The following is a 20,241-nucleotide window of genomic DNA, read 5'->3' as shown; positions in this document are numbered from 1 at the left end:
TCCTGAACAGCCCCACAGGCAACTTCATTAAGCACAGAGATACAATATGGTACACTAAACTACACACTCTCTTGGTAGTACAGATACACAAGAATTCCCTCTTTCCCACTCTTACTTTCCTTTTATATCAACTAGCCAAATGCCTGGCATATAATAGAAATTCAATAAACATTTCTATTTTTTTTTTTTTTTTTTTTTTTTTTTTTTTTTTGAGACAGAGTCTCACTCTGTCACCCAGGCCAGAGGGCAGTGGTGCGATCTTGGCTCACTGCAACTTCCACCTCCCAGGTTCAAGCAATTCTCTTGCCTCTGCTTGAGTAGCTGGGATTACAGGCATGTGCCACCATGCCTGGCTGACTCATATTTTTTTACTAGACACTGGGTTTCACCATGTTGGTCAGGCTGGTCTCGAACTCCTGACCTGAGGTGATCCACCCACCTAGGCCTCCCAAAGTACTGGGATTACAGGTGTGAGCCACCACACCTCGCCTCAATAAACATTTCTTAAATGAATTAATGAATCACTAGATGGAGGTGGCTGGACAAATAAACAATCACCTAAACAAAAGTAAAAGGACTTAGCAAAGGGACGTGGTTACAGCTAAAGAAATACTTTATAAGAAAAAAAATGCCTTAAAAATAACTTTTATGGCTGGAAAAATAGGTGGTACTTTATATAATTAAAAATCGAACACATTTTCAACAAAAATACCCCACAAATATGTGAGAGTTTACTATCAAAGAAAAATAAAACTAAAGAATTATTTACATATATCATGTTAAGATAAGTGAAATAATGGGATATCTAGCTAACATCTAAATTTAATTTACATTCAACCGCTTAGAATTAAGAGATACAGTAAATTAAACAACAGTGAATAATTACATTTCTTGAAAATGAATTTGATTTCACTGATATACGTATGACTGCTAGGGAACAGTGTTCTGATTTTCTTTTTAAGCTGTATTTCCTTCTTTCTCAAGTTACAAATGTAAAGCTCTGCAATTGTATTTAAAATCTTTGGTGGTAGATGTGCACAAAAGAAATGCCTCAACATAAATCACTATGGCACATAATGAACCCAAAAGGAATATCCATGTATCATTACAGGCATGATGTTAAGTTTGATAAAAACAAAATCTGACCATTAATATATTTTTTAAATTGGTTAATAAACATAAATACAGCAAGGCTTACATTTCATATATTTAAAACTCCCCAGCATCCTTGGGGGTCTGTCTGCAAAAGCAAGGGAGTATGCACAAGAGAAAAAAATTTTAATAAAAGAAACAGAATCCTGGGAGATTATTCCCTTCAAATAGAAGGGTGAAATCCAAATACTTTATTTTTCTACATAAAATATAAGGAATCTGCACAAGAATGTAAACTAATTACATTAGGTAATTTGTAATACACACCATTCAGTCTGCGAAAGCTGGCCACATTTTGATACTAATTAACAGTTTTATTGTTTCCCTTGTCCTAGCTTTGAATCTTGGTTTACTGCATTTTTAATTTTGGAACTGGCCTTCTTTTTTAGGTCCACCAAGTATATTTTTCTCTTGTACAGGCAGACTCACCTTACATATTTAGGATTTTTTTTTTTTCCTAAGCTTTCCTAGCCAAGCATGAAGAGCTGGTTTATACACTTTACCAAAAAGTTTACATGCTTTTGACATTCCTGATTTTTAATGGGTTTTTAATTTGTGGTAGGCATAGCTTGCAGTGGCCTCTTAATAGTTTTTGTTGTGCCTACGAAAAGCAGTTAAGTACTTAATTGATTATGTTACTATTCTAGATGTTCAAAGGGTGATGTACATGTATCGGCTCTTCACTGGAAATTTAGAATCTAAGGCAGTACTCATTTGGACATGAAAAAAAATGATCAGAGAATGAAAAGAATGAAGTATTGCATAAATGGGCAACAAAGTACATTATTTATAACTAAGGACAAGTCAGTTTTCAGGGTGGAGAGCAAAAATAAGTATACAGACAAGGGGAAGTTTAGGCCAAATATAAATGAAGGAGTTCCCAACGCTAAGAAATAAGATTGGATAATTCTGGTTGAAGTAGTCTAAGAAATTGCTTCAGAGGAGATAAACCTCTAGGAACTCTGTCACGGTCTAACTCTTCGCATACTACAAGTATTTAGTGGATGTTCTTTTTCTTTGTCATATCTACTTTATATCAACTTTTATCTCTCTAAATAAAAGGAATTTGAATTGCTCTTTGATTTGACAATTTTTCATATATATAATTGTCTCATGTTTTCTGTTTTATTCAATTAGTCATGGAAAGGAAAGAAAGGAATAGGCACCTATGATTGTAAAATATTTTACTAGTAATTAGCTAGTATAGAATATCAAAGAAGGGCAACTGGTTTAAAATGAAGGTCTCTAGAGCTGTCAGGTGGAGGTCTTTGATGGCTAAGATTCTAATATGGGCTATTAAAAGCATGATTTTAAGCACCATGCAGGTGAGTAGTTGGAGCCAAATGGTTTTCCTCAGCAGTAGTCATGCCTCACAAACTTCTGTATTACATCAGAGCTACTAGATAGCTGTCCCAGAGTCATGGGACAAAGGCAGTAATTTAAAACTTCATCAAGGCTTTTGACAAGGTTGTGGTGAGACATCATTGAAAACATGAAGAAATATAGACTAGTAGCTAGTTTGTACCAGTATGCAACTTAATAATTTGCAGAGTGTCTCAAGTTATTGAAGACTTTTTTTTATAAGACAGAGTTGCACACATAGGACCTTCCCTGTTAATCAGTCATTGTGGATAAACTGAGAGGACCTTCCCTTTTAATCAGTCATGGATAAACTGAGCGGTATATGAATGTGAAAGTTCTATTCATGTTTTAAAAGTTGCCTTTTGGAGGTGGAATTATTATGGATTAGATGATCTCTGTTAGTCTCTTGAGTCCTTCAGAATTAAGAGTAAACTACCTGGTGCTCTTCATTCAGTATCAGAACTCTGAAACAAATGAAGTCGACAACTTTAGGGGCCTGGTAATATGTAAACAAGTGGGACACTCGCTTAGTTGAATGTTGTTTTGAGCAGGGCTTCTCAAACTTTGTTCTGGAGGTGTTAATAAAGTGCAGGTTCTGATTTAGAAGGTGTGGGGTGGGGCTTGAGATTGTGCGTTTTTAACAAGCTTTCAGGTCATTCTGATTCTGCTGGTTTGTGACCCACACTACGAGTAGTTGAGTTTAGACTTAAGATAATTTAAGATCAAGGTTTGGAAAGTTGATTATACTTAATAATTGTAATGTTTTTGTTAGATCAATGTAGACACTTTACATTTTATTTAATTTTGACAGGAAACTTTGAAGGTAAGTAGTAATATTTTTACAGATGAGGAAATTGAGACACAGGGAGCTTAAACGTTGCTTGCTCAAGGTTATTTACTAGGGGCTGTAACTGGAATTTAAACTTTAACATCAAAACCCATGTTGTCCTTGTGTTTCCATGAGATTCTATAGTTTTCTTGAGAATAATTTTTCAATTTATAAATATCTTGTAATTGGAGGACTTTGTTCTGTCTCTTACAACTTGAGCATGAAAAATTAAAAACATTTTTCTTCATATGTATTTTTCCTGTATGGGTTCCGGAAAAATAAGCTTTTTAAATGTTAACACAAACTATTAACTATATCTTTGAAATTATTATGTATTAATTCATGGTTTTTAATTGAAAAATATTGGCAAATAAAAAAGGCTTCCAAAATCTTACTACTGTCAAAACCTTATAACTGTTTTGAGTTCCTCTGATAAGATATATTCTCATATAATTTTTAGAAATTGAGATTGTGTTATATATAATTTAGTATTCTCTTTGTTTTTCACTAGGCACAACTTCAATAGTGACAAAGATATAATTCCTTCTATTTATAATAAAAACCCTTTCCTCTTTTCCTCGTGATCATTGGCACCATCACCATTCTGTCCTAAGTGGCAGTCTCATTTTCCTTATTCTTTGCTTCTTCCATAACTACTGCCAAATTCTGCTGCTAGTTTCTTTGTAATAACTCTTCAACTTGCCCATATTTTTCAGTCAGTCCAGTCTTAATTTTTTTTTTCTGTTAGGTTAATGACTACTGAATCACCATGTTATTTATGGATTTATTCTATACTGCTTTGATTGACTGTTCTGGCTGTACACAAAACCTTTTGTCTACATACATCATATTAATGGCTTCTGATGAAATAAGTGTGAATAATTGTAGCGATGAATTGTCTTATTGTATCATTTTTTATTTGTAATCACATCCTTTTCTAACTTCTTGCCTTCATTGCCAAATAGGGTACCAGAATCTGAGATCTTGTAATAATATTGCTACTACTGAGGACTTTTAACTATCTGTTATTTAGTAGTTATTTTCATGTGTACTATATGTTGCCATTTCATTGCTTTCTTTTTTGTTACCTGGAGTCTTATGCCATTGTACTCTTTATGAAGTTGCTGAGACAAACTCACTTTAAACCTTTCTCAGTGGATGCTTCTAATGAAAACTAATATGAAAATTTGTATTTTCCTTTTAAAATGTAGTTATGATTTTGTACTTGCACATGTATTTCATATTAGTGTGATCCTACATCATTTAGCTTGTAAAAGTTGTTTGTTTGATCATTTAAAATATTAACTGTCAAGTTAAATATAGATGCACAATGATTGGAGAAGTCTGTTGACATTTATGGATTTCTCCAAAAAGCTTTTCTCTTTTCCTCAGTTCTTTATCTTTGCAAAAATGTCTCCTGTATCATGTCATAATCTATGGTTTCTAATCAGAGCATCCTTTCTCAGAAACATATAGACTGGAAAATATAATCTCACAGCTTTATTCCTATCCTCTGCTAGAGAAAAAAAGCGCTAGAGCTCTTTTGTGGCTTCCTTGAGAACTTTTTGTTTTGAGTGATAATGTGGATAATTGTGGTTAAAATTGGGGTGAATAGTACATGTCAAGGACTTCCTAGAATCTTGTGCAATATCTTTTTGGTAGGCAAAGACAAAAGTATACTTACTAATGGATTTTTGTGAATATAAAATAAATTAGGATTTACAAAATTATAATTGGAAGTTAAAGCTTAGAGATTAAGGTTATCTGGGTCTCTCAGCATATGTATGGGGGTATGGGTCTTTGTAGATAGGGCTATGAGACCGTAGTATAAGGAATGCTACCGATAAATACAGGAAGTAGGATTTGATTCCAGATCTGACACCAAAGCCTATGATTGTAATCATATTTATGATACATTATTTTAATTTTATAAATAAGGAGGATTATACCTTCTTGGTGTTCAGTGTTTTTACTCCTAAATGATATTTTTATATCACATGAAGTATATATGTGTATTGTGGACATTAATTAAGACTATCGATTATAATGATGAAGAATTATCTAGTTCCTTGAAACTTGTTTTCTGATCAAATCCTACCTAAAGGCCAGGAGTGGTGGCTTATGCTTGTAATCCCAGCACTTTGGGAGACCGAGGTGGGAGGATCGCTTGAACCCAGTAGTTTGACAGCAGCCTGGGCAACACAGCAAGAACCTGTCTCTACACAAAATTACAAAATTATCTGGGCATGGTGGCGCATGCCTGTAGTTCAAGCTGCCTGGGATGCTGAGTCAGGAAGATCCCTTGAGCTCAGGAGATCAAGGTTGCAGTGAGCTGTGATCATGCCAGTGTACTCTAGCCTGGGTGACAGAGTGAGACCTTGTCTGGGGGAAAAGGGAGCTACATAAACCTCACCTTAATCTTATTCCTTGATAATAGTTTTATTTTTTCTTAATCTTTTTGGTTCTGGTCGGAGTAGTATTTCTTAAAGATACGTGCAGGGTAATTTGATGACTTCTAGATCATCCTTATTTATAAAATTAAAATAATGTATCATAAATATGATTACAATCATAGGCTTTGGTGTCAGATCTGGAATCAAATCCTACTTCCTGTATTTATCGGTAGCATTCCTTATACTACGGTCTCATAGCCCTATCTACAAAGACCCATACCCCCACACGTGTGCTGAGAGACCCAGATAACCTTAATCTCTAAGCTTTAACTTCCAATTATAATTTTGTAAATCCTAATTCATTTTATATAATGAATTATATTATTATATATCTATATTATTCCTGTTTATATTTTATCAGTTTAATAACTTTAGAATAATTATGTTTCTGAGAGCTAACACCTTTACAGATGAAATTGGTCGAGGACTAGGAACTAACTTCATTTAGGTCATAACTGTAAAGTGGTAATTAAGAGTTAAAGGGCTTGGGTTGGAATCCCACCTCTTCAATTCTGTAACCTTGAGCGAGTTCCTTTACCTCATTCTCAGCTTCCTCGTTTGTAAATAATTATGATAAATGTCTCATATAGGGAGTTGTAAGAATTAAAGGAAATGATGTTTATAAAGTGTTTATCATAGTCCCCGGGTATAGTAAACATTCAACAACAAAAGCTAAGAAAGTACAGTTTCAATTAAGGCATACTCTAAAAATTATAGACTATGTTAGGTTCATTGATTTTTCAAAATATGTTAATATAAATCTAATTAAATTAAAATTTTGATAAATTTTAGGTAATTTTAGGCAAATAATGTTTAAAATAAAGTTTTGGAATAGATTAATTATGTACTTAGAATAGCTATTTGAACCTAATAGAAAAATAAGAATATTAATGTTTTTGGCTATAGTCATCTTACGGAATCCTCTGTACTTCTCACTTTATTTTCCTTATTGATATTACTTGTTAAACACATAACCATTGACTAACATTTCTGTTGGAAGAAAGGGAAAAAAAGAAAGGAGCTAATTTTTCCTTGTGAACAAGCTTTACAAATGTTTAGTGGGGATACAATTTGGAAATAATATATTTTGGATATGCATTTTGTCTTCAGCTTATTTCTATGAGTATTAAGAATTGACTATCTGTTGGCTCACAACTTTGGCTAATTTACCTAGGGAGTTTTGTTTTGAAAAAGTTCCCAAGGCTTTCCCTCCCTGAGCTCCTCTTCCCCAAGATTTACTCCTCAGGCAATTCTGTTAATCAGCCAGATTTGGATACCACTGTAATGTAAGAAGTCTCGTATAGGCTAGTGAATTCTTTAATAGAGCAACTCTTTCAATCCCTTTTTTCTTAAAGCCTTATAGTCAAGTAATAAGATTACTTAGCCTTATAATCAAGCAGTAAGGCCATAACTATCTTACTTTGCAGGATATTTAATGTAAATATGTCTCCTTTAATTTTTCTTCTTATATTACTTTATTTCTATGTTTTATGTCACCCTGCTTAGTACCTGTCATTTTATACTCACATGAGTATAAATGGTTTATACTCATGTGTCTCCAGTGCAGGTCTAGAACTTGGGTGAGGCAGGCAAAGTGCCCAGGGCACAAAATTTAAGGAGGTACTCTTTTTGAGGATTGTGCAAGAGTAAGTACCTCCTGAAATTTTGTGCCCTAGGTGCCTCCCTTGTCTCATCCTAGTCCCAGCCCTGCTCCAGAGAAATAGGCTGTGTATAAATTACTTTTATTTAAGTATAATCTCATGCATACTTGGATGTTTTATAAAAAAATGATGACAAAATGAAATAGTATACCTGAACCCAAATTTATATCACCCAGAATAAAAAAGAGTTAACTATTTGATAAAAAATAGCATTATTATTTTTATCATATGCTCAGTAATTGTCAAAGCTTCCTAAATTCCACTTCAGCAGAATCTTGTCTGACACTGAAATATACTTGGTTGTTTTACCTACTGGCAGCTACCTGAAATCAGTGCTCTTGTAGCTGTCATAAGTTTCTGATTTCAAAATATAGTACCGTCAGCTTTTTATATAAACTTATATGTGATCATTGAAGTAATCAGAAATGATACCAGTTTTATTATATTTTTATTGCTAATTTTATAATTTCTTGAGCATTTGCCTATAATTTTTCTTTTTTTATGAGAGCGACATCTGGAAATGCTCAAAAGTTGTTTGCCCTTTTTAAGAGAACAATCTGCAGTGAAAGTGTAACTTCTTTAGAGGTGAGGTTTAAGTTAGCAAATGATGAACCATAATGTGAGGAAGCATAATATTGTGAATTATTTGGCAAACATACCTAATGCAGGCGTTAGCTGTTGAAACTATTTGTAAAGTATCACTTACAGAAAGCTAGAAAGATGGGCTGCAGAGAACTTTATCTGTAAACTCTGAGGTTGAAAACTAGAGTACAACATAAGTTTATTCAATAAAGACTAAATTTTGTAAGTATAAGTTTGATTTGTGTGTAGGTTCCATGATTAATGTGTAATTAGAGTATGAAAGGAGCATTTAGAATCTGTTAAAATTTGTAGGTGTAACATCATTGTCAAGTCAGGAGTTTTATTTCTTAAAGTTAGAATTTACTTAAATGTACTTTTTTTTTAAAATAAATTTTTATTTCTACTTACAGTAGTACCAACAGTAGTACCAACGTGAGTTTTCACAAATAGAATTATTTAATATTTGTTTCAAATAAACAAAAATAAACATATAACAACCAACGGTGGAAAGGCGTCTTAGATTTGTTTTTAGCTTTCTTTTTCATGGCTTCTAGAAGTGTATCATATTATAAATACATTCAAAATGTTTTGCTCTGAGGATATGTAGCATTCCTATAAAGGTTAAATCAATAAAAATGATTTGGACACATTCCTAAGCATGGCTAGAACAGGTAGTTCGTTGTTTTAGGTACCCTTGAGTTTCTGGAGCAGATCATTATGGCGTAGCAAAAGAACTTACTAAAAGTTACTTTCTATGTGTAGATGCATCAGCTTAAAAAAATAAGATTTTCTGGCCTTCTAGAAATGAGTTTTTTTTTTAGAGTAGCCTTTGTATATATTGGTTTAATTATATATTTTAAATGCAGTTAAAATTTTGGAGCTTTTTTTTCTTCGAATGCTGGAGATACACCATAATTGATAAGGAAGAGGTACGTACAGGAAAAATGCAATGGCAAGCTTTTCCAGCAAATTTAGAATAAATGACAGTCTTATGGTTAAAGAAAGTATCACACATTATAATTGCAAAATAGGAATTGGATGTGATTCTTTTTAGTCTTGCCAGTTTAGAAGAAAATTCTGTAAGTCATTGGAATGTTGTTCTGTTCATATGGGCAGTTCAAAAGGCAAGCTTTAATTTGAGCTTTTGTTTTAAAAAAGCATACGTATATCTCCTATGTTAGGGATTGGCTTCTCACTATATTATTGCTGCTAGGTAGTTTTATGCAATTGCTTGCATTTTTTGTGTTCATTTCATAAGTTTTAAGTATGTAAGTTTTCAGATCACACTGTTTTCACAGCAAGTTTTCAAAAAATATTTTTTTTGAAAATATTTTCATGCCAGTTTATAATAATGAGTAAGGCAATTTTTATTAACGTTTCCTTTAAAACAGCATTTAAGATGTTTCTGGGTCAAAAAAATTCAGTGAATTGACCATGTATTTGAATGAAGAAAGTTTAAAACAAAGGTAGAAAGTTTACATATATTAATAAAGTTACATCATAGAAAATCACTTCCGATCTTTTTGAACATCTCTAATATATATTTACTTTGTAAATAAATACTTTATAAAAATACTGTGTTACATTATTTGTTGGAGCACAGGATTTAATTTTATAGTCAAGAAAATGGTTTGAATACATCTTAGCAAAAAAATTTTTTTACATGTATAGAGTGGTTTAACCATTTAATAATTAAATAATTTAGCCATTTAAGCCAAGTATTTTGATATTTAAAAAAATAGTTGTTTAAGTGTACCTTGATTCCGATTTTAGTGTGTTTTGTGTCTTGATACATCTGGAATATTTATGAAAATGAAAATAGGCCTAATAATCAGCACATGGCTCTAAATTTTCTTCCTGGGTACTTGTGAGTGATAATGTTAAAAACAGATCTCTTCATGTGTTTTCTCTAGTCCTATTGGTGTACAAAAATATTCTGCAATACGCTTATGCATGTTACAAGGGAAGGATATTGTTAAATCTTTACTATGGAATCGAGAATAAAGCTTTCCTGACAATATTCGTTTTCTTTATCTGGCTAACACTTTTGAAATAAGGTGGTTACTAGTGGTAAAAAGTATTTAAAATGTTAAGTTTTTCTTCTAAATTACAGAGAGAGAAAGAGAGAGAGAGAGAGACTATGTATATGTGTTTAGTTTTAAAAACTCGGCGAATATAAAGAATTCTGTGTGGACACTAGAGTCTATAATATGAAAAAAGGAGTTTCTTCTATGGAAAGGAGGTTGGATCAAAGGCTGGAGTACGCTGACTTGTATATTTACATTCCTTTAGAAATACACCATATACATTGTCTTTGTAAGTAGTATCTGCTTATGTATTATCTTCTTAAATATTTCATTTTTGCATTGACCCTTATAAGAGCAGTAGCAAGTTTTTCTGCATTTTACCAAAGCTGAATTACCTAAACGCTTTACAGATTTCATGAGAGGTAAAAACTAATCTTCTTAGATTATCTTTTGTAACCGTTTATCCTGCCAAATGTTAAGATTCTGTTGTCTTGATGAGAGTTTTCTCATAGATTACTTCATGATGTCTTAATATTTTTGAATTGGGTGTTTAGGTTCTTAATATGAAATGCTTATGTGCTTCTACAGGTATCAGCTTTATGGAAAACATAGTGATTGAAATAATGTGGATTTTCAGTGTAAAGAAGTTTCCTTTTTGTGATCCTATGAAGTTGTTACAAATATCTATAATCTGATAGAAGTTTATGAAATAAAATGAGAATTTGCTTTTGTCTCCAAAAATATATATTTTAAGGAGCTGTATTTGCATTAAACTATCTTATAATAAAATTGTAATTAATTAAAGAGGATCCACACTTTGTACCTTTTTGATATCCATTGATTTTCTAGGATCAAGTTATAGTGGTACAGCAGTAGGTTGACATATTGTAAAAATGTAGTACCTTATTACATAGTAAAATAAATGTGATGATCCTTTCTTTTCAGCTTCAAAGTAAATTTACATTGTTTAGCTTCATTTAAATAATTTGTAATCATTTAGTAGAATTATGTCTTTTCACTTAAAGATTATATTGGGAATTTGAAGTCTTAAACTGGGAAGTTCAGTACAGAAATTTAAAAAGAAAGTTAATTCTAGGAATTATTGTATAAAAATTAGAAACTCAATGCTTAAATTGTTTACCCAGGTTACATGGTAAATGAGAAAATATACTTGTTTAACTTCAAGCCAGAGTTGTTCCTGGAGATAATATTTATAAATAGGAATCTATTAGCAGATAATTCCATTCATATTTGTCCTTATAAACGCTAATACTTTAACTGATACCAGTTTTTAATTATTGTTATTTAAGTTTATAACTGGAAAATAACATCCTTGGATTTTACAAGATTGATTATTTTAGTCTTGAAATTCTTAATTAGATGCCTAATCCCTGTTATTGGTTTTATAGATTGACATTTATTAACTTACGTGCAATTTTTTTTAAATCTTTATCTTTCATGACAGAATTGTCAATAGTACGTCAGTTAAATAAATTACAATTTTTTTCCTGGTTTATAATCATTATTACAAGTTCTGTATAGTCATTGGTGTGAATGCATTCACACTCATGCATGTGCATACGCCATGTATAAAAGTGTTAGGACAAACTGATAGCCAGAAGAAATTTAAGTTGAACATATGTGACAGTATTTTGTTTCTGTATAAAAATATATTGTGTTCCTATGAAGTTCTGTGGAATATCACATTATTATTCTGATTTTTCCAAAGAAAGTCTGCATGTATATGTTTTTAAAATCTTATTGGTGATTGTTATTGTTATTTGGCTAGCATTTTCCTTTTCTTGCCTTTTTTTCTCTTTTACTGAACCACAAAATAGATGTAGGTGTAAGATACATGACTGTAAGGAATATGTAAATAATGGTATGGTTCATGTAATATTCGGGGAACCTACAAATGTGTATTTAGGTTCTTGAGTTTTGACTTAGTCTGTTATGTAAATATATGTTTTTAGTTGATGGTATATAATGATTCTGGTAGACGTCATTGATGTAAAAAAAAGTCAGTGTAACTGAAATGTAAAATAAAGTTACTTTATTTGACTTTGTGGTGAAAATTATTTGCCTTACATAGGATATTTAGATACACCTTTTTAGAAATGTCACTAATCTAAGATAACTCTAATGTATAAGATAATTGGCAATAGGAATAGTGGAGATATCAGAGTCTTTAAACTATTCACCAAAAGAAACTTAAATATAGTTCTGAGAATAATGTTAACTTGGTAAATTATCTAACATCAGTATGATAATTTTTAATTATCTTAAACATTATTGAAAATTGCATATGTCTGTATGTCAGAGATTTCTTTGTTTTGTGAGCAGTTTATTTAAAATATGAAAATCATCTAGTCAAGGTAAACTAACATTTATCTTTTATTTAGAGCTCACTTTTTGGTATGATTTTTGTTCCTTGGGTGTATATTGGATTTATAATTATTAACAATATGGAATAGAGGAAAAGCATGAATAACAATTTTTTTTCCCTCTGCATGTGCTTATGTAGCAACTAGCCTTTAAAGGCCTGTTTTAATTCTACATCCCATCTTATTTGGGGATTTTTTTTTTTTATAACATGTTAAATGATGCAGCTTCTGTTTATTAGTAGAAGAAAGCATGTTTATGAAAAACTTTGCTTTAGTTAGGGTTCTTTCTATTCAACAGTAACAACGAAACCTAAAATGTTTGATAACGTTTTGCTTACATCCATTCAACACTGTTCCAAACCTTGAGTCCTGTGCCCTTAATAAATAGTATAAAGGGGAGGAAATTCCTAAGAATTCTACATAAAGTGAAGATACTGCATATAATATAATAAAAGAGCATTTAATCTCAATTGCTATACAGGTCTTAAAACAGTTGTATGGGAATGTATGGTCTGTTTCATGTGTATGTGCTGTTGAATGGACAAAAGCTTGTGGTTGACTGTGGTTAAAAATGTAAGGAAACTCTTTTTTAATAAGGTATAGAGTTTCCCTGTTATTTTTTAATTGTAACACATGAATCAAAACATATATCCAGTGGATTTCATAATCTTTTTGAAACGTCAGGTTATATTAACATGTATAATTTCATTATGTGAGTCTTCTTTTAAAGATTCGTTTTAAAATATTAAACATCTCAGATTTGATGAAGAATTCCACATACTTTAGACAGTTAACTTAGAATATCTTATTATTTAGAAAATACCAAGTATTGCAGTTATTGTTTATTATGGGAGTTTCATGATTTTTTTGGGGTTGTGGAGAGGTAGAATTTTATTTATCTTCAGTGGAAGTTACAGAGTTCATTGGTACAGGAGAAAAAAAATAGTACATTAAGGTAACCTATTGGGAAGTCTCTGCTTAAATTAGCATTGGATTTCCTAGCACCCAATTAATAATGTCTGACATGTTAGTGGCTAGAAAAAATAAGTTATGCTTTGCCATATTACAATTTTAGTAATTTTCAGGAAGGATTTTTTTTTTCACATTGTGTTCTTGGCATTTGTCTATTTGGCCAAGATTTTATATATTTTTAATAGATGCTATATAGGTAGATTGTTTCAGTGAATCCTTCACATAAAAATATCTAAAGATTTTTGTTAGGTAATAGTATTTGCATTTTTAATGCATTTGATGAGCTTTTGCATGACTTCACTATTTGACTTAGAGTTGTCATATCTTAGCATCCTAGAACAAAGGTTAGAACAGTATGGGAGGTTGATATTTGTATGCTTTGGAGAGGAATTTCAGATGTTACCCTGTTTTGCCATCAATTTTCAAGTATGCACGGGTGCATCATTAATCATGAGAAATGCAAAAATAAATAATCTAGTCCCATTGGATTTTTTTCTATGAATACTTACCTTTTCGTATTTTTATATATATACAGTTGAGGTATTTAGGTAACCCCTAACCTTTTGCTTCAACAAAGAAGTACAGTATAAAAATATTACCACAGTTTTCATGTGAGCAGCTCTTGAGAGGGGGGGAAAAGCCCTCTAGATGAATATTTGGGGGGAAAAAAAAAAAAAAAACTTGTGATACAGAATGACTTAACTCAGCCCCAATACAGTACTTGAGGACCACCAGTGTGTAAAATTGAAAGCACATGAATTTTGAAGCACTAGAAAAGGTTTGTAATTGATTAGCGCTGCTTTAAAGTATTGGAGTACGGTGAGTTTTGATTTGTGAATGGTTCTATTCAATAAAGATTAATTCTGTGTGTTTGATAAAATCTTAGTGCCTTCAATGAGTTAGCTCCCCCTGCTCCTGCAGTTTATTTAACCATCAAATATTTCAGTGTTCTTTTAACAAACTGGAACATTTCTATCTTACTGAATTTAACTTCAGCATGACTGATTTACACAAGTCAGACTATCAGTTGTTAGCTGGAGGAGTGAAATTGAATAAATTAATATTTTATAATTTTAAAATAACTAAACTATGTCATAATGTAATCATGTATATTTCATGCCTTGTGATATAGAGACTGACTGATCAGGAGCTTCACACAGACCAGCCAGATCTTTTTCTACAGTTTCTTTTCAGTGTTTTACATTTCAAAACAGTTTTTAAAATTAAAAAATTAAAAAAATTATTAACAATTTGTAATGTGAAATTAGGATAATTATAATTTAAAATAATTTATATGAGTCTTTGGGAATTACTTTGACATTTTTCACTTTTGATATGTATTAGAGTGATTTTTCTGTGTTCGTTTTTAACTTTGTAATCCTGCTCTCTGGATTTTGGAATTTAGCTCTGTATTTTAGAAACAAGTTATAAAACATCGTCACTACTAAATCTTGAAGCCATAAAAATGTTATTATTGATAGGGACCACAACTGCTGTTTTGGAAATCAGTGTTCACACATCATGTTCAAGCAGTTACAAAGATTTTAAGTAATCAGTCAGCTGGTAAATTTTCATGTTATTAATTATAAAATACTCCATGAGTCACATCTGTGATTTTTCAGCAAGCTATATTTATGACAAATAATGGACAGATTTTGAGCAGTACAGATTGAAAATTTTTGATTTACTCAAGGTGAAGTATGCTGAGGGATCAAGGACACTGAGACATATTCTCTTTAACACACACACACACACATACACTCTCTCTCTCTCTCTCTCTCTCTCTCTCTCTCTCATTATATTTGAGGTAAGCCAGTAGTTAATATGTGCTTTGTTCCTTACCTAGGAAAAGCCTAAACTTTAACTATTTTACAAAATTAGAGCACATACTTATGACATCTCATTAGTTCATTGTGATAATCATTATATAAGAATCTAAAGCCTGAAGTGAGGTTTTAGACTTCACATAGATTATAGAATGGGGAAATGATTGCAATGTGATGATAACCTATACATGATGTCCACTACTCACCTGTAATTAGTCTGAGGTAGTGGGTTCATATTAAGTTCTCTATTGAGCGTTTAAGATACTGTTTGGGGGCTGGAGAAAGGGAAGGTGAAACCCACTTTTCAGAAGAGGAAGAATTGGTTGTAATGTTAAAAAGAAGTTCACTACCATGCCTTACTTAGAACTCTGTCAAGTTTTGGAAATTTTAATGTAGAATAGTTATTAAGAATGTTACAGAAATATAAGATCCCTGTTATGATAGAATAAGAAGCATTTTAATATATTCTTTGTGACAGTTTTAACGTATTCTTTGTGTAGCTATACTTCTAATACTGAAGAAGTTTTTGAAACTTGTTTCTGATCCGGTTTTTAAAATGTATTTAAAATAAGTAGTTAAACACAGTGATATTGTTAAAGAGTAACAACTGTCTCTGTTATCCCTCCCTGATACCTCTATTATCCCTGTTTCAAGTGATCCCTCTGTGTAACAGTAGTCTTTACCATTCTTTTTCCTTTTATCTCTTGGGTAGTAGTAACAAAAGTTTTGATATATTAGGTATAATTGCGCTATGTGTTATAATGTAGTCTAGCTGTATTTATGTCCTGCTTCCTTAATTTAGGAATTTTTAGAGTAATACTTAGTACCCATCATTAAATTTTTAAATTAATCTGTGATTATTATATTGTATATATTATAACTTAGAGGGCCCACTTACAGTTATTGAGGGAGTCACTACAGCAATTTTACATTTTTTGTAAAATACTGTATATTTTCATTACCCTGTAAGAGAAAGCATTTTTTCTCTCTTCAAGTTTAATATTTATCTTTGACCTAAACTAAGACTGATCCTCTAGTAGTAGCCAGTTAAAGTGTTTGAAGTAGGAGGAGTAAAGGAAACTCCAGGCATTAGTTGTAAGTTAAAAGCAAAGTTAATATAGATGTACACAGCAAAAAAATTTAAAGGATATAAGAAAAAATTTTAAAAACTTGCCTTGTATTGGAACATGTTGGACATCATAAAGAGAATCTTGTAAGTGTGTTTAAATATTTTACTATAATAACACATTAGCTGATGAATGTTAAAGTCATTTGCATATCTATATCAACACTAACTTGAAATTAATGACTAGGGACTATATTTTGCCTGCTTCTTTTAAAGTCCAGCATGGTTTAATAGTTGTGGCTTTTAAAAATCATATGGGATATCCTTATGAAGCTTTATTTTTTATGAGACTAAACAGCAGTATTCATTTTGGTAGGTCCAAGAATGTGATTAAAAGAATCTTAGACGTTTCAGTGTTTGCTGTGTGTTTGTAACAAGGTCTACTATGGTTAACAGTGTGTGAATGTAAAATTAAAATTATATAGAAAAATGCATTTGCATATAAGTTTTAAAATACTTCCATGAACTTTAATATCCTGGGCAACTGTAAAGATCTTTTAAAAATGGCTGTGATGTGCTTATCGTAATTTTGTTTCAGCTGAATGTGTACTTATATACAGTTGTTTAGAAACAAACTTATTTAGATAGGATATAGTTTAAATTTACAAGTAAATTTCTTTTAGTTGAGCTGGTTAAAATGTTAACAGCACTACAGGTTTATTTCTGTGTTTTACATGGTAGACCATAATGTTGAGTTAATTCTGTGGTCTGTTATTTTGTAAAATTGTTTCCTTTTTGAAGTTTGCTCAAATATTGGGAGCTGCCGGAGTCAATCATTTATAATGCTTTGATTAATTTAGAATCTGATTTTTCTTTTGTTGAGGGTTAATGAGAGTATTAAGCTGTTTCTTTTACTGTTTTCATATCCTCACTTCTGTAACTCTGGAAAACATTTTGATCAATGTGAGATAATTTAATTTTGTCTACTTCAAGTCATTACTTTGAAAATTAGATATGTTACAGATACCAAATGCAAATAGATACAGAAATTTCATTTTCAATTCTTAATGCAACAAGATAGCATTATTAGGATCTTTAATATTTTACTTGGAAAAGCTAGCAGTTTAAGAATCATACCTTTATGTTTAACAGGTTCATATCTTACAGGATTTTAAAATATGATAACACTTACCCCAAAAGAAGTTTTGCTGACATGGTGTCACTGTGCTGAAGAGGCTGTTTGATGCCATAGTCCCTCCTTTTTTTTTCAGATAGAACTTGTACCCTCTGTTGTAAATACTGCTTGCAGCCTTAAACTGAAAATACAAACCATACCCAAACTTTGTTTTAGTTTTACAGTATGCCTGGAGTACATAGACTTTATATTTATTTTTTTCTGTCAAGAAATTATGTAGCTGGTAACATGTGAAAGGCAAAGAAACAAAACAAAAAGAGAATGAGCAAATATTTGAAGGACCTACTATTACTGCATAGACTGTGGTTAGAGAGCACTCACTGACTCTGTTGGTCTCGGTGGCTGGTAGTGACCTGCGGAGATTAACCATTTAAAAACCAGAGACTTCTTGCTGTCCTCCAGGAGAAAGTTTGCACCGCACTTGTGGTTCTGTGGTTGTTTGTGAGGCGAATGAAGCATTCACACAATCCAAAAAAGCAAAAGCTTTAAAACTCCTTTTTTTTTGCAAGCACTATTACTGGAGAGGCAGAATCATGTGGTTTGTGACCTCACAGTACTCAAAGTAAAGTGGGACTGCCTACCACTGTGGCTTTTCCCCCTTGCTCTTTCTTTCTCTCTCTTTCTTTCTCTCTCTCTCTCTCTCTCTCTCTCTCACAAAAGGCTTGTGGTAAGGCCTTTCCTGGCATCCAGAAGGATATAGCTTTTTAATTTTTGTGACTCATGAGGATTTGGATAGAATACAAATGCTGAAGGAGCCCAAACTCCTGTAAGGTTAAGCATTTGTAGAGCAGAGTTCTGCAGTTAAGGGCTTTCCTTTCTACTCTCCCCCCCAACCCCTGCCTTTTTGCCTCCTCTTTTTAGTTCATTATTGTGTCTGTGGATAAATGAACAAAATTGGCTCAAGAGTCTGTGTGAAATTCTGAACAACAGTGATGATTTACAATAATTTACATCTTTGGACTGTATCACATTCTGGGGTCTGCTTCATATTTGCTGGGTGGCTGGATTCCTTCTGTTTTCCTTTTTCTTGTCTTCTTAAACTTGTGAATCTGTAACTCATTGTAAAAAAAAGTTTACCTTAAGGTCTGGTTGCAAACTGCTTGCTAGGCTTGACTGTAATTGGCTGTCATGAAAGTGTTAGTCTAGGCATTTTTTTGTAAATTTTAAATCACGTCTGTCTAGTTTATTATCAATAATTTAGATGGCGGCCTTTACAATAACGATTAAATGTAATCTTTCATTTATACCATTATCTCATGCCTAGTTGGAAGATCTTAAAAAAGTGAATGACAGGAATTGTAATATAGTTTATTGGATGAATCTTAGTTTTCTTTATGATTGTAATAATTTTTATCTTTCATGGAATTGTATTCATTTTATATAATTCTTTAAGTAGTTTGGACGTTAACAAAGTTTCTGATAGCAGATCTTCTATAAAGTAAAAATGCTTACGTTATAATGTAGATTATTCACTTTACACTCTGTGAGCTAAGAATAGAGTGGGTTAACAGAAGCTATATTTTTTTGTTTCTAAACCTTTGAAATAAATTACAAAATGCTGTGTGTAGTAAGGAATAATGCCCACAGACAGAGTATGTTAGTCGTCTCGATTTGCTAATTCTGATTCAGAAGAAAATTGGAAACATCTTTGGGAAACTATCTCCGTTTTTGCCCCTTTGGAGAAGTATGTATAGAACTCATTTTCTTATTAGGATGATTATATATCATAGGCAGTGGATTTTATATTTATGAATAGAGCTTCCTGTTTTCATCAGTTGGGAGCGATGGAGTATTTTTCAACAAAAATTATAAAGGCGAACAGACCAATTTTCTAGGCATTTTTTGCCATTTATCCATGCCACTCTAAATCTGCATGTTAGACTTCTTCCTAGTGTGACAGTAACTAGGAGTGGCATAAAGTAAATGGGGTAGGCGGAGACAGTGAATTACAAAACATTATTTGGAATGTACAAGGAGGTAAGGGCTGGGGAGATAGGAGGGTGTTAGAACTAAAATATCCCTGCATTCTTTCTACTACTTTTGATTCATATTAGATCATGATAACTGTACAAATATCTTCATAAGTTTCTTTAGAGAAAATTTGATTTTCCCAAAATACACTGGTAGGGCATGGAGATGATTCTAGTCCTTTATTTTTCAAATGTCCAGACCTTTTTCCGAATAAACTTTCAGTGATAAAATACCAAAAATATATTTTGTTGTTTTAACTACAGATTTTTCATGCCTTATTGTATGTATAAACAGGTTTGCCATCGAAAGGCAAAAGCTCTTTTAACGTGCAGTTATTCATGCGAAGGAGAGGAAAATGATGTTTTCTCTTTGATAAATAAGTTGTACCCATATTATCTGTATCTGTAATTAGTATCCAAAGTAAACAAAAGGAGGGTTTTTTTCATATAGCTTGTGGGATTTCCAAACACAGTTTCATGTGTACATATAATAGCAGAATCAGTTAATGAAAATATGTAGGTAGCTGCTGTTGTATGATAAGCCAATGGTTTTCTTCTTTTGGAATAAGTTCATAGTTTCCACATCAGTATTCACTGAAACATCTTACAAACCCAACATTTTGCTGAATATTTTCTTACTTAAAATTTTCTTTATGTATACTTTGGCTCTCCAAATCGACCTGATAAGAATTTGAGTAATTTTCAACATCTATTTGTCTTTCAATTGCTTGTTCTCTTTTTGAAGGTAATCCTCTTGTATGT

The 20,241-nt window shown here is 31.9% G+C and overlaps 2 protein-coding genes across 6 annotated transcripts in view; one reads left to right on the top strand and one right to left on the bottom strand.

Annotated features, from left to right (window-relative positions):
* The window catches only part of RUNX2 (RUNX family transcription factor 2), a 221,621-nt gene extending 203,524 nt beyond the window's left edge, over positions 1-18,097 (bottom strand). The window contains exons 1-2 of one of the 5 annotated variants that reach the window (XM_032299789.1): positions 17,831-18,097; positions 17,507-17,630 (exon numbers count right to left, since the gene is read on the bottom strand). In XM_032299789.1, coding sequence (XP_032155680.1) covers positions 17,507-17,630; positions 17,831-17,968 — 262 coding nt within the window. In that variant the 5' untranslated portion in view covers positions 17,969-18,097. Of the gene's footprint in view, positions 1-17,506; positions 17,631-17,795 lie in introns of all 5 variants that reach the window. The other 4 variants (XM_032299786.1, XM_032299785.1, XM_032299787.1 and 1 more) reach the window with 4 other exon arrangements.
* Positions 1-20,241, top strand: part of SUPT3H (SPT3 homolog, SAGA and STAGA complex component) — a 543,512-nt gene that overhangs the window by 31,288 nt on the left and 491,983 nt on the right.

Source organism: Sapajus apella, unplaced genomic scaffold (assembly GCF_009761245.1).
Source record: "Sapajus apella isolate SASKATOON/1434 unplaced genomic scaffold, GSC_monkey_1.0 scaffold41, whole genome shotgun sequence".
Classification (NCBI taxonomy): domain Eukaryota; kingdom Metazoa; phylum Chordata; class Mammalia; order Primates; family Cebidae; genus Sapajus; species Sapajus apella.
This window is presented reverse-complemented; position numbering and strand designations above follow the sequence as displayed.